This window comes from Oreochromis aureus, linkage group 19 (assembly GCF_013358895.1).
Source record: "Oreochromis aureus strain Israel breed Guangdong linkage group 19, ZZ_aureus, whole genome shotgun sequence".
In the NCBI taxonomy this organism is placed as follows: domain Eukaryota; kingdom Metazoa; phylum Chordata; class Actinopteri; order Cichliformes; family Cichlidae; genus Oreochromis; species Oreochromis aureus.
The window spans coordinates 31,677,169-31,692,030 of NC_052960.1; the positions used below are offsets into that span (position 1 = coordinate 31,677,169).

General features: G+C 42.8%; 1 protein-coding gene across 1 annotated transcript in view; it reads left to right on the plus strand.

Moving 5' to 3' along the window:
• Positions 1 to 698: 698 nt before the first annotated feature.
• LOC116333145 (MAM domain-containing glycosylphosphatidylinositol anchor protein 2-like) overlaps positions 699 to 14,862 on the plus strand; it is a 209,511-nt gene continuing 195,347 nt past the window's right edge. Inside the window, exon 1 of the mRNA XM_039603582.1 lies at positions 699 to 1,430. Within this exon, the coding sequence (XP_039459516.1) occupies positions 1,358 to 1,430 (73 nt within the window). The 5' untranslated portion in view covers positions 699 to 1,357. The remainder of the gene's footprint in view (positions 1,431 to 14,862) is intronic.

Below are 14,862 nucleotides of genomic sequence, written 5' to 3' on the forward strand. Positions count from 1 at the left end.
ATTTTTCTTCCTTTCATCTGATTGGTCAATGTCATGTCAATCACAAATGTAACAATCCAATCAGAGAACAGATGGGTTTGGCTCTCGGAGGGGCGCTTTTTTTGAACTCCACACACAAATCTTTTTTATGCACACACAAATTTTTTTTTACACATACAAATCTTTTTTTACACACACACACACACACACACAAATTCTTTTTACACATGCAAATCCTGATTTACAAGTAAAAAACTGATTTACAAGTACAAAATATTTATGACCACATTTTGAGCCCATATTGAACTCAGGGTTAACACTGCTATGAGCAAAAATCTCTTTTCAATGAAAGCACTATGACGGTCAGCACTAACTGTGGTTACTTGAAGACCTGGTGGAGAGTTGTGGTGAGCGCTGGTCTTAAGCAGGTTTCCAGGTGGAAACCGTTATTCAGAGGTAAAACCCCGCACTCACCCGGACCATGACACCCTGCACTAGTAATTCCCATTTAACAGCTGATTAGGGAGAAAATAAAATGTATTACTTAATAATAATAATTATTATTATTATTTTATAATAAGCGCGATATTTTAGCACAGTGAAATCCAAAGATGATAGATTTCGCAGCTGAATCAGCCATAAACACGGCGGATGAGCTGGAGGTGACTTTTACTTTGATATACAAATACCGGAAGTCCTTCCGTTCTCCGTTCCGGCGACTTTACTGCTCGGTTCGCTGAGTGACGTCTCTCACCGACCGGTGAAATACACCGACAAATCGACCGGACTGACCGCTTATTCGTCTTTGCTGGAACTCACGGCATCACGGACTGTCCCTCTCCTCTCCCCGGCCTGAAGGGCCGAGCCGCTGACACTAACACGGGACACGGAGCGGTAGCGCTTCTCCGCAGGATGATGGATGTATCTCCGGTACTGACCGAGGGATGCGCATCCCGGCGGACTCGGCGGACGGTCAGCGCACACTTTTGACCAGCTCAAAGAAGACTGACGCACCGGCTGTTTGCTCCTTCAGTTTTAATCCTTTCCCCCGGAATGTCATCATCAAGGAGCGAGTAAAGCATCTGCTCTCTCCGGGTGCCGCTGGACGTCCTTCTCCTCAAGGGTTTCTGGTGCTTTTAGCAAACGTTAGCACCGGTATGAGCAGAACCGCATCTGCCCGTCATATCTAACCGGGGTCGGAGGGTGCTAGCAGGGAAATATTTGGATCTGTGGATGAGAGCCGGTCACCGGGTGGGATTGTGTACGGAGCGGAGGAGGAGGACGGAGGAATAGCAGTGGCAGCAGCGGAGAACCGAACTATCATCCTCATCCCCGGAGGGGGGGAGAAGCAGCAACGAGGCCACAGGACGATGTGAAGATGGGGGTAGTTTTCGGTCTCCTGTGGCTGTTTACCGGCCTCCTGCAGGGCGTGCACGGCCAGGGCGTGTACGGTAAGGACGTCATTAGCATACAATTCAAATATTTTGAGTTAACACATGCACGCGCACCTTACATATTACGTGAATGCGATTTTGAGTGCACGCGAGCGGCGTTGATCTCGGAGTATTACAAACAGCAACTTGACCTTGTGAGGGATTTGGCTCCTGTATATATGTGTGTGTGCGTGTGAGCGTGCGTGGCTGGTTCGTGGTTCATTCAGTCCTGTCACATTCATGCCTGGCCTAAAGGCACAACAGGTAGGCTGCTACACAAACTCAGATATACACACCTGTGCACACAGGGACAGCCGCAGTGGTAATCCTGCATCATGGCCCCAGCAGTACCGTTATTAGATGGCACTGTGGTTTCGGTGTGTGCCGGTGGTTCCGTACGAAGCAGCCTGCAGCTCCGTGCAGCAGCAGATGGTGACATGATGCTGCTGCTGCTGCTGTTTTCATTGTATCAGTCCTGACATGACCGGGCACTGGAAATGACTGGAAATGACCGTTCTTTTACTGGTATGCTGCTGGTTCGTTCCTGTAGTTACTGTAACACATCCCAGCTCCTGCACGGTGGCCATTCCTCTACAGTACATAAACCCCGATCTTCTTATTTTCCCCTTACTTGCACATTTCACATATTCTGGTGTAATATGGTGTCATAACTGTGTCCTGCTATACTGTAGTCCTCCAGTAGAAAGTTCCATGTACTATAATACTATGTTGCTTTTCAGCTGATGATCTGCTTATTTCTGTGTCGTAGCTCTTAGTAAATACAGTTAGTGTGTTACCGTAGACAGTGTGCTGGTGCTCAGGCATCTGCTGTTTCAGCCTCTTACTTTATAAATGCCCTTTTTACAAAACTGCATTTTCCAATATCTATTTTATAATTTTATATTTGACTTTTAAATTTTGGCCTATGGCATTGATTCCCAATTCAAAGCATTTAATGGCCAACAATTGTATTTTGATGGTTGTGCTAGGCTGCACCCTGAACAGCAGCATCGCTGACTTGCTTTTACAGCCAGGTAACCAGAGTTTTGTCCTACACTTTTCAGTGTTTGCTAATTTTATGAAATGAAATACTATTACAACATGTCAGTGCAGCCAGCCAATCATAAGTGATAATACCCCACACTGAGCTTATAACAAGAAAGCTAGTTTGATTTCAAATGTACAAGTCATCTCCATCTTTGTCTGACCACAGAAATTCAATACAATTTATTTATACAGCACCGAATCAGCACGCCATGCATGGATGGATGCATGGATAGATGGATGGATGCATGGATAGATGAATGGATAGATGGATGGATGGATGGATGGATGCATGGATAGATGAATGGATAAATGGATGGATGGATACATGGATGCATGGATGGATGCATGGATAGATGAATGGATAGATGGATGATGGATGCATGGATAGATGGATGGATGGATGCATGGATAGATGGATGGATGGATGCATGGATGGATGCATGGATAGATGAATGGATAGATGAATGGACAGATGGATGGATGGATGGATGCATGGATAGATGGATGGATGGATGCATGGATGGATGCATGGATAGATGAATGGATAGATGAATGGACAGATGGATGGATGGATTGATGCATGGATGGATGCATGGATAGATGGATGGATGGATGCATGGATAGATGAATGGACAGATGGATGGATGGATGGATGAATGGATGGATGCATGGATAGATGGATGGATGGATGCATGGATAGATGGATGGGTGGATGCATGGATGGATGCATGGATGCATGGACATTACGTTTGTATTTTTTGGTGACCCTGTCTGTGTAATTATCAGTAAACAATACAGTTTTTTCCCATAGACTGTATAAACCAAGTGAAGCCTTCTCGTACAGAGGTCTGTGTGAAACTCCACGCCCTCTTACTTCAGTCAAAAGAAGATAAGATAAAGATAAAGAACTTTATTGTCATTGTAGTTATACAACGAAATTTGTTTGGTAGCTCACAGAGGCCAGCAGCAATAAGACAAGAAGCAGCATAGTAACATAATAACCATAGTAAACGTAGTAAAAGTATCAAATATAAAGTAAAAAGAAGGCATTTAGCACAGTTAATAAAAAAATATAATAGTATTTACAATATCATAGTTTGAGCGCAAACAGTATAATATAATATAACAGTATTTACAATGTGGTAGTTGAGTGCAAACATGAATGTCCCATAAAGTTTCTAAGATAATAAGTATAACAATATTTAAAGTGTGGTAATTTAGTGCAAGCATTAGTGCCCAGTAAATGACTTTGTACATTAGCAGCAGACCTGACATATTGTTGTTGACTTTATCAGCTCGGTCACCAGTTTCAGGCCTGTTCACAGTTCACAGTTGGTCTGTGTGTAGCAAACGTGACGAGCCTGTTATCTGACATACATCTGCATTTCTTGTTATTTCTCTGATAAATAATTGTCCATTATGCTGGGGTGAATATATCCCAAATATCCAAACTAACCAAAGAAAGTCACATAATTCTGTTATAATTTTCTTTGGCTAACCTAAACTAATGGAATATTCTAACACTAAGAAGTTCAGTTTGAGGACTGTTTCATGTAAAAAGTTGTGTAACCAATCACATTCATCCATCATGAATCTTTAAATGCTGCCTAGCTGTGTGCATCATTAACATGTTACACCTCAAACACAGAACAAAGAATAAAACAGAAGAATGCTTAAAATAATCTGTTGCTAAATATGATATGAAAACACATTATTACAGAAAGTGTTCTCATGTTATTAAAGTTTGACAAATTAACATCTGAAGAATTTCACCTGAGATGTGTAGAGCATTGTACTCAGAGATATGAACAGTGTTAGGCAAGTAATTATAGTTACTAGTTACTTCTTCAAAAAAGTAACTGAGTTAGTAACTGAGTTACAAGATTCTAAAAGTAATTAATTACTTGAAAAGTAACTATTGCGTTACTTTAAAAAAAATGTTTAACCCTCTGGGATCCAGGGTATAATTGGCCATTTTTAACCACTTTTGATCTTACCTCTACAGTTCACCTTTAAAAAAGTGATCTTCGGACAGAAAGTGATTGCCGCCCGCGGGAGCGCGCAGCTGCTTAAAGCTGTAGCGCCCAGATTACTTAAAGCTACTTCTGTGCAACTGATATAAGATGCGGTAAGCTGAACACAGCTTCAGCCGTCTGTTTGTTGAAAAATAGTAACGTGACCGCACTGCATTTTCTTGTTAGTAACGGTAACGGCATTGTAACGATAGAAATAGTAATTGCTCATAATAGCTCATGTTCTTTTTGATTCTAAGTAATAAATTAGATGTGAAGCAGATGTTTCTGTTAGACCAGAGCGTTATCCCCTCCAGCACGTCTGTCACAGCCGTCGGTGTGGTATGGTTGGGATGAGAGCGTGCTGTGGAGACACTGTCACATGTTCTGACCTGAGGTCAACCAATTGCATAAAGTACATGAAAGAAAACAACTAATAGTTTATTTTTTCCATTCATAACTGAATAACAATAAAGGACTTCACTGTTTGGTCTGTGATTACTAATAATAATAATAGTAGATAAATACTTTGATATAAATGTAATTTGGTTACAGATTACACCTACACCAAAATGGTTCATTTATTTAATCCATCAGCTTTGACCTGCTCACACCCAGCAGCATCGTTGTGCTCTGCTTCTCTGCTGTTTCAGTGTTGGGGTCGCTACTCCAAAGAGTGTATGTATCTGTTTGTGTTTGGTTCTTGTGTTACTCTACGATATGGCCTGAGGTGCACTCACACACTATAAAGCTTTGGTGACAGTCTCACACACCAACACTGTTTGTGTTGTTTATGTGACCAGTAAACAAAAGGCAGCCAAACAGGAGTTTCAACAGTTCCAGTGTAACATCAGGTAGAAATCCTGTAGTGTGTATGTGTGAGTGTGTGAGTGTGTGTCAGTGTCAGTGTGTGAGTGTGTGTGTCAGTTACAAATAGCCAGGATGTTTGAACGCAGCTGTTCTTGTAGGTCTTTACAGTCTAAGTGTGTAAAGGAGCAGATCACCACGGGCCAGATGTTGGTGAGAAAACTGGAAATGATTTGTTGACATAAAACAAAACTTTTAATTCTTTTAAATACATTTGTTCAACTGTGTTTTTCACCCTTGGTGCTCATATATAATACTGATTCTTTCATTTAATCTTTTCTTGTTGTCTAAATATGGATCACTAGGATTGGAGTGTAATCTGTTTAATCTAATAGTCTTATATCCAATGATAGGGAAATTCAAAGATTTGTGTCAGATAACACAAAGCTGAATGCACACTCATTGCTAACCAGTCGCCACGGGTCGTCTAAAATAGATGGTGAGACAGAAAAATCTTGATTTTGTTTGAACTATTTATATGTGATAAAAAAGCGAAGCTCTCAATTTACTGGTTGATCTACGCCCCTACCCTCACCTATGGCCACAAGCTGTGGGTAGTGACCGAAAGAACGAGATCGTGAAATGGGCTTCCTCCGAAGGGTGGCTGGCCTCTCCCTTAGAGATAGGGTGAGACGTTCGACCATCTGGGAGGGGCTCAGAGTAGAGCCACTGCTCCTCCACATCGAAAGGAGCCAGTTGAGGTGGTTCGGGCATCTGACAAGGATGCTTCCTGGGGGCCTCCTGGGTGAGGTGTTCCGGGCATGTCCCACCGGGAGGAGGCCCCGGGGCAGACCCAGGACACGCTGGAGAGATTATATCTCTCGGCTGGCCTGGGAACGCCTTGGTGTTCCCCCGGATAAGCTGGAGGAGGTGGCTGGGGAGAGGGAGGTCTGGGCTTCTCTGCTTAGGCTGCTGCCCCCGCGACCCGGCCCTGGATAAGCAGAAGAACCACTAGTGCTGGTTAGCTGGATTAGCATATTGGCTGTCACTGATTAGTCAAGTCCATATCTGTTATCAGCTGTATTTTTGGGGATGCACGTATAACTCACAGCTATGTGTCATGTGTTTTCTGAGGTATGGCTATAGTAGCAGTGTGTTCACACCAGGCTGATGCATCTTCACATAGGCCAAGAAGAAAAGATAATTTAAAGAAATGTGAACAAAAGCAGAGGATGTGCTGGTAAAGCTGTCACAGCTCTCTGTTGTACTCCTCGTGCTGGCTGTGATGAGCCGATATCTGTGGGCTTCCAGAAACAGTCCAGCTGCTGCATCTGTGTCAGTGACACAGGGGAAAACTTCAGGTGATTGGTCCGAGCTCAAGTCCGAGTACAGGTCCGAGCTCACTGTTGAACAAGTGAGCATGTGTATAATATGGGCTGTACCATCAGCTTTTTACATTTACTGATGTACAACGGTGAAACATGAGAACTGTCAGGCAGAAATCATAAAATCCAGAAACTTTGTCTTTAGTGCTCGTCAGTCATTTCTGTTTGTTGTGAGGACACTGCCTCCAGAAGTGTTTATGAGGACCTTCACTCTCAGTCACAGGTGGTCAGATAGAGACCCAGCAGCATGTGGCACTCAGGACATCCTTCAGATCACAAAGCATTGCGTCCTCCTCACAGACAGCCAACACATTAGTCATGTCTTCTCCTTCACCACCATAATCCAGATGCCTTCCCCTCGGTCAGCATGTCTTTATTATCTGTGGGCTCGAAAAGAGTTCAAAGTAAGAAACCTTTGCCATCCTTGGTCTACAGTGCTGGTCTCTGTGAGCTGAGCCTGAACATACTGAATAGAATAGAATAGAATAGAATAGAATAGAATAATCCTTTAATTGTCCCACAAGGGGAAATTTGGTTGTAACAGCAGCCAAAAAGACACATATACAAACAAACAGTACACAGGACACAGAACAGAAACATACACAATTTTTCTTACATATTTACATTAAGGACAATGGTTACTATATACAGAGTACTGTACAGTTATTAAATTAAATAAAAATAACTACAGATAAGAGGCAAACCAGGTTGTAGTGCAAATCGGTTGATTAACTTATTGCAGTTACAGCACTGATGTAAACATCTATGATTGTTGGGAGCAGTTCTGATTGTACAGTCTGACAGCTGCAGGGAGGAAGGACCTGCGGAAACGCTCCTTCATGCATCTAGGATGCAGCAGTCTGTCACGGAAGGAGCTCTGCAGTTCAGCAACATTTACATGCATGGGGTGGGAGACTCTGTCCATCAGAGATGTTATTTTGGCCAGAGTCCTTCTGTCTCCCACCACCTGCACTGGGTCCAGGGTGCATCCCAAAACAGAGCTGGCCTTCCTGATGAGTTTATCCAACCTCTCCCTCTCAGCTGCTGATAAACTGCTGCTCCAACATACCACACTGTAAAAAATGACAGATGCCACCACAGAGTCATAGAAGGTCTTTAAAAGCGCTCCCTATACTCCAAATGACCTCAGCCGCCTCAGCAGGTAGAGTCTGCTCTGACCCTTCCTGTAATCAGTGTTGTGGCTCCAGTCCAGTTTATTATTCCGCTGAACACCCAGGTACCTATAAGAGTCCACTATCTCAATGTCCACTCCCTGGATGTTCACCGGTGTCAGTGTGGTGGGTCTGCGTCTCCGGAAGTCCACCACCAACTCCTTGGTTTTCCCGGCGTTGATCAGCAGGTGGTTCTGCTGACACCAGTCTACAAAGTCCAGAGTCCACTGTCTGTACTCTGAGTCGTCCTCACCTGTGATGAGGCCGACTATGGCAGAGTCGTCAGAGAACTTCTGTAGGTGGCAGCGTGGGGAGTTGATGGAGAAGTCTGCAGTGTAGAGGGTGAAGAGGAACGGTGCCAGCACAGTTCCCTGTGGGGCCCCCGTACTGCAGACCAGCGTGTCAGAGACACAGCCCTGTGACCTCACATACTGTGGGCGTTCTGTGAGGTAGTCCAGTATCCACTGGGACATGTGGTTGTCCACTCCCGATAGCTCCAGCTGGTCTCTCAGAAGTCGTGGCTGGATGGTGTTAAAAGCACTGGAGAAATCAAAGAACATGATCCTCACAGTGCTTCCAGGCTTCTCCAGGTGAGTCAGAGCTCGGTGCAGGAGGTAGATGATGGGACCTGCTCTCAAGTTCACAGTCTACATTTAGAATAAAATGTAGACTTTAAACTTTAAATGTAGAATTGCAAAAACAAGTCCAAATGGAGCTGTCAGGTATTTCATGGAAAAATGTAACCTTTACAACAGAAGGAAGTTACTTTGTTAACAAATGATGTTCATCTGATGAAAACAAGGTGATGAGATGTCTCGACACTATCGATGAATAAAATGGAAATGAAGATGTTCTGGAGGCAATCCAGTCAGAGGCGATCTCCTAGAGATGATGTAGATGTATGAATGCTTTGCATTTGGTTTCAAGGAAAATGAGACGCTTTGTAAACGTGTGGAGCAACTTTCACACTTTAGATGTGAGTCGTTTAGATTTAATCTGCTATAATCTTATGATATCATCTAAAAGAATTTAGATGGTGACATTAGAATTCAAACTAAATGATGTTTAAGTCATGATTTGCTGTCAGTTTAGACTGCTGTGGGATTTTTCTTTTGTTTGGAAGATGCTAACAAATCGCAGCACTTATGACATATACATGCATGTTGCCTGACATCCTGCAAGGCTGGCAGAAATAACCCGGAGCGTGAGCATCAAAGTGCTGACCATAACTGTTCACATTGGTCTTCTGTGTGTTTCCCTACTAATAACACCACAGTGTGTGTTTGCTTTGGGCAGAGTCTGACCGTGTGACGTCACCTCACACCCAGATTATCTGTAATCTTATATGTGACAGATTAGAGAAGAGGAGGCGTATTACATCACAGCCGATGTTACTTACATCGGTGCTGATGCGTCTGCGGGGCCGTGCTGTTAAAATTCGATTTTTACCAAAACTCGTGTTCAAACAGAAGCTGTGAGGCTGCAGGAGGAGAGGAAGGGGATTAGGTAGCAACATCTGTGTGTTTGTATTGGAACATTTGGTGAATGGAGGCCTGATTGTTCTGCTGGTTTCTGCCACAGAGGCTTTGGGACGAGCTGAGTTCAAATGATAAGTTGACTAATCTATGAGACAGAAAATTAATTTGAAACTTGATTATCTTTTAGCTCAATTTGAGAACAAAAGGAGGACAGTGTCTCTGGTCCAAACTACAGACCTATAAATTCTTACATTATTTGAAAGTTTCACATTTGTCTGTTGTGTTACATGACCATCGTTTGCAGCTGCAGCAGGTAAACTGAATGTTTATAGTATACTTGAAATTTCCTGCTGTTTGTTTCACCACATGCCTTTGGGATGTAGATTACAGCCACATGTGTGCTTTACACGATGGAGCTCTTGCTATCACAGATGCTTTGTACATGGGTGTATTGCAGTGTGAGCTCAGTTTAGTGCTTCTGCAGCTTGGTAGTCACCAGCATGACTGAGGAGGACGCTGAGCAGATGGATGTGTGCAGGCCACACTTTGGGACGTACCCTCAGGATCCAAACAGCATGACCCTCCTGGTTCACTGATCCCCTCTGCACCCGGAGGAAGTGACCTTTTCTTTTTGTCTGTGCATTATGAGACAAATATTTATGAGCTTTTTAAACTGTGGATTTATTTGATGTCCATCCATTCGCTTCCGCTTATCCTTTTCTGGGACCCAGCTGTCATAGGGCGAGAGGCGGGGTACACCCTGGACAGGTCTCCGGTCGGTCACAGGGCTAACACACGGGGACAGACAACCATTTGCCCACGGACAATTTAGACATCCACAAAGTGCATGTCTTTGGACTGTGGGAGGAAGCCGGAGTACCCGGGGAGAACCCCCGCAAACTCTACACAGACAGACCCCGGCCTGATGGTGGAATTGAACTCAGGACCTTCTTGCTGTGAGGTAACAGTGCTAACCACTGTGCCACCATGTTGCCCTTTAGTGGATATGGTTGTTTTAAAAATGACACCGTGGTAGGTTCACGGCTGTAACGTTTGTTCAGTTTCAACCATCCAAGTGTGTACTGAACACATCAGCTTTCACACATGTTCACACTAACACGCGCTGCTAACAACAACAAATTGTTGCTTTTAGCTTGAAACAGACCAAATGATAAACTGAAACACGTGTGTACAGTTAGTAGAATCTCTGTCTGAAACAAAGTGGCAGCTGGACTTTTACCCAATAATCCCCAGTGCCGCCCTGCAGCAGCTGCTGTTTGTTCATGGGGCTCAGCTACTGCTGGTGATGTCCTAACCAGAGCTTACAGCATGTAAAAGGCTGCCAGCTTAGCTAGCTGGACCTCTCCTTTGTGGGTCTGGGATCTCATTTATAAGAAGAATGTGAGCACAAAAGCCAAAAATCCTGTGAGGAGAAAAACATTTATGAAACTTGGATGTAGGGCTGTTCAATATAACGATATATATCGGCTCACGATATAAAAACGTCTATCGGTTCATTTTACACTATCGTTTGTTTTGTGGTGTCGCAAAATAAACTGTTTACGGCAATATTTTTTCATGGTTTTGGTCACTGTAGAATTTCTTAAAGTTCTCTCTTTCTCTTATATTTAATATAACCACACTACGGACCCACAAGTGACTGTTTTTATGCGTTGTCGTTAGCAACAACAATCGTCTGGTTCCGCCGTCCGCTTGTTTATTTTCCACATAAACCTTTCACAATAAAGCTGAAGATCCTGCTGAGATTTTTCAAAATAAACTGAATCACGTGAAATAGTATGCAGAGTGTTTACAGACGAGAAGCTAAAAAGAGCCGTCAGGTGCTAAAAAATGAACCTTAAAACAGGCTGTGTAATAAATACTCACAAAGAAAACTGTTTCAACTTATGTAACACTGGCCTCCAGGTACACGATGCCCAGCTGAAAACACGTCACGCAAGTCGAGCTGCCCGAGATTCACAAAATTAGCTGAAAATGTAAAATGTTTGTGATATATCGTTGTTGGGACGATCTTATATTGAGATATGAGAGTTTGGTCATATCGCACAGCCCCACCTGATAGACACAAATTTATGGATCAGAGTCAACCTGGATATGTGTGCATGTGGGTGAGCCTTGTACGCAGAGTTTCAACCAGAAACACAGCAAAGATTTTACCTGCTCACTGTTCTCTTCTTTACTTTACAACATAAAGCAGCTTGTTGTGATTTGGTGCTATAGAAATAAAATGTAATTGAATAATTGAATTTTCCAGTTTGAGAGTACATTCTCTCCCAGTGCCTTAGAAATGGAGATTCCAAATATCCTGGAAAATCTTTGTAATATTTATTAAAACATCAGTTTCCTTCAGAGGGTGAACTGCCAGATAAAACTCTTTGAACTGTTACAGCATCACTGACTAGAAGGAGCCAGCTCTCAGACCCCAGCGTTAGTCCAGGATCTCCCTGATGACACTGAAGCTGTCTGGGAAAGTGTGAACCTTGGTTCGTCCGATGAGTCAGCCGCTGTCATCCTTCGATGGCTGCTCCATCGTCACCGTGGCTCAGCCTGCAGTCAGTCAGTCAGTGTTGTTGTTGCTGTGCTCTCTGGCAGTCAGATGTGTTGTTTGATTTGTTGTTGGTGACACTGATCTGATTTCACAGCCATATGGGCTCATTTTCTGCCTCATAAACTCTCCTCAGCACAATGAAGTTAAAGCTCATTTGGATGGAAAAGGTCAAATACAAACAGCCAGTCTGCCGCACACTCGCTCTGTGTTTGGCAGCTTTTCACTCAACGACTCCAAACGACAGGTTGAGGAGCCGACGGCGCCTCCTGTAGGCCGCTCCATTCACTGCAGGCGCCACACTTATTCACACAGTCTGGATAATTTGAGTCCAGATCCATGTGTAGGACTGAGCACAACATAAAAGCACACTAAGACGTCATCAGACTGAACACTTTTTGTTGCCTTTTATCGTCTGATTTGAGTAAATATGAAGATTTTACAATGAGTATGTGTTTCGTGGGTGGGAGTTGGTCTAGACGGTTTTCAGGCTTTCTATACGTATTTTATTTTAATGCAGATCAAATTCAACTGAAGCTGGTACAAGGTGTCATTTTCTCTTGTGAGATCAATGTTTTTGCGTTTCGTTCCTGACAATTATGATTCTTAATCATAACTGAGATTAAAAATCAATCAGCCGGGTTGAACATAAAGAGGATGCTTTAATTTAGTGAGTAGCATTCTGTATGAGCAGATGATGATTACAATTTGGGGAAAAAAAGAATAGTTTGTTACTCTCTCTGGTCTAAAAATGTTTCTTTGTTTGTTTGTTGTATGTATTGGTGCTTTGTGGTGTGTAATGTCCCCAGAAGGTGGTTGTTACGCACCTTTGTTAGCCAACCACCTTTAAACAACTAAAACATAAATAAAAGAACATTTTATCTATGAATATCCAAATACTGGAGAACGACCGCTGTCCGGACTTCTGATCCCACACGAAGTGTTTGTGGGAAATTGCAACATAACAAACGTCTTAATCGACCAATCAGCAAGCATTAGCAGAGTGCTAGCATTTTACGAGCACTGTCAAGTCATCTCTAAAAAAGCTGAAGGATGTAAGTGTTTTTGTTTTTGGATACACTCACACTATACTCGCAATATTTATTTATGTATGTAATATACATATATTTTATGTTTTTCAGACAATGTCTAAAATAATTGCTATTCATTAATTAGCTTTTGAGTAGCCTCTGCTGCTCGACTCTGCTGTTAGACTGAAACCATCTTCTGTAAAATGGGACTGACATCAGTTTCTGACTGCTGGAAATATGTCAGTGCAATGGGTCCGATGCTAAAGCTAGCCTGCAGCAAGCCTGAACACAACTATACATAATCAGACTGAGGTGTGAAGATCTGCTAACAGATACTTGTTGTGTTCATCCCCAGCACTGATCATTGTGGAGTTTAGTTGAGTTTGGAGGAGGTGGGTTTTCAGTTTGTGTGTTTCTAATGAAGCTGTTGTCTGAGGCCATCTGTAAATAAGGCACATTTCTGGAGTAATGCCTTTGCGAGGACTGTCTTCTCCCTACACTGAACCTGATTTGTTCCCAAACCATACAACATAAGTCTGGACCTGGTCCCATAAATTTATGGGCGCTACCCAAAAACTGTCCACTAATGCTCTCCTGGCCACGTACGTCTTCATACAAGTGCAGCCTCACACTGCTCAGGAATCTATACAGAATCTGTTTGTGTGTTTTTTTGCAAACATCTGCCACCTTTGGTTACACATTCAGTTACTGCAGCAGGACCGTTCAATCAACATACAACCACACACTTCTGTGACAGTCAGTAAAAGTATAGATTTCAAGGCACTTTGCCTAAAATGCAAACCTAAACCAAAGTGAAGTGTAAAAACTTGAAACAGCCTGACGGTGCAGAAGTTTCCTCCCAACAATAAATCTGTGATTATCCGTTTTCTAGAGGACATGAGCTACTTTCTTTCCAACATTATTTAAATGTAAAAATCCCCCAACATTGTGTTTTGTAAATAAATTAAAACAGATGTAAAACAAATAAGATGCTATCCTCTGTGCTGTTGCATGCTGGGACAGCAGGCTGAGGGTCGCAGGTGCCAACAGACTCAAACTGATCACAAGGACAGTAAAGCTGTGTGGATGGAGCTGGACTCTGTCAGGCAACACCTCCCACACACTCTGTGACGTGCTGGCCAGTCACAGGAGCACAGTGAGAGACTGAGATTACCCATAATGCACCACTGACCGACATAGGAAATCATTCCTGCCTGTGGTTATCTCTGTACAACTCCTCCATCTAATGCACAGCACACAGTGCAGCAGTTACACGTCCTCTACAGACAAAACAACAGAAACAACGTTTTACAGTTTAGAGTAAAATCTCACTCATATTTATTTAATCTCTGTAATATATTTTGCTATTTGTAGATATATTAGATCTAATTCTTATATTTGGTAACTTTATATTATGTTGTCTGTGAAGGTTCTCAGTCATCCAGGTCATCGTAGTCTAAGGAGCTTGGAAAGAAAAGCGTCTGGACTTCGTTAAGTTGCACCTCCCATTCGAGGAGCTTCTTCAGTTCTGTTTGTTTGTAATATATTGCATTAATTGATTTAGTTCAGTCTGTTACTGTTCTTATTGTCTTAGAGAAACTGTAACCACATCATGTAGGAATTAATAAGATATTCTAATTCTTAACTCTTAAAACTGAAAACATTTTTGCGTAGTCTGTGGGGGTCGATTTGGTTTGGAGCAAGCCTCCAGTGGTCATTAGAGGAACTGCATGTTTTCGTACTTCACCTTTAGCTTCATTTTTCAGCCCAGGAAAATGTTACTTTGCTTTATTTTTAATAACCAGCATTTCCACCAGCATGTGAGGCAAGCTGCCAGTGGCTTATGAGCCTGTTATCTGTGGAGACAGAGGTAGCATTAGCTGGTCGACAAACCTCCTACAGATATTGAAATGAACCACATCACACAGTTCTCAGGCCTTTTTTGTTACTGT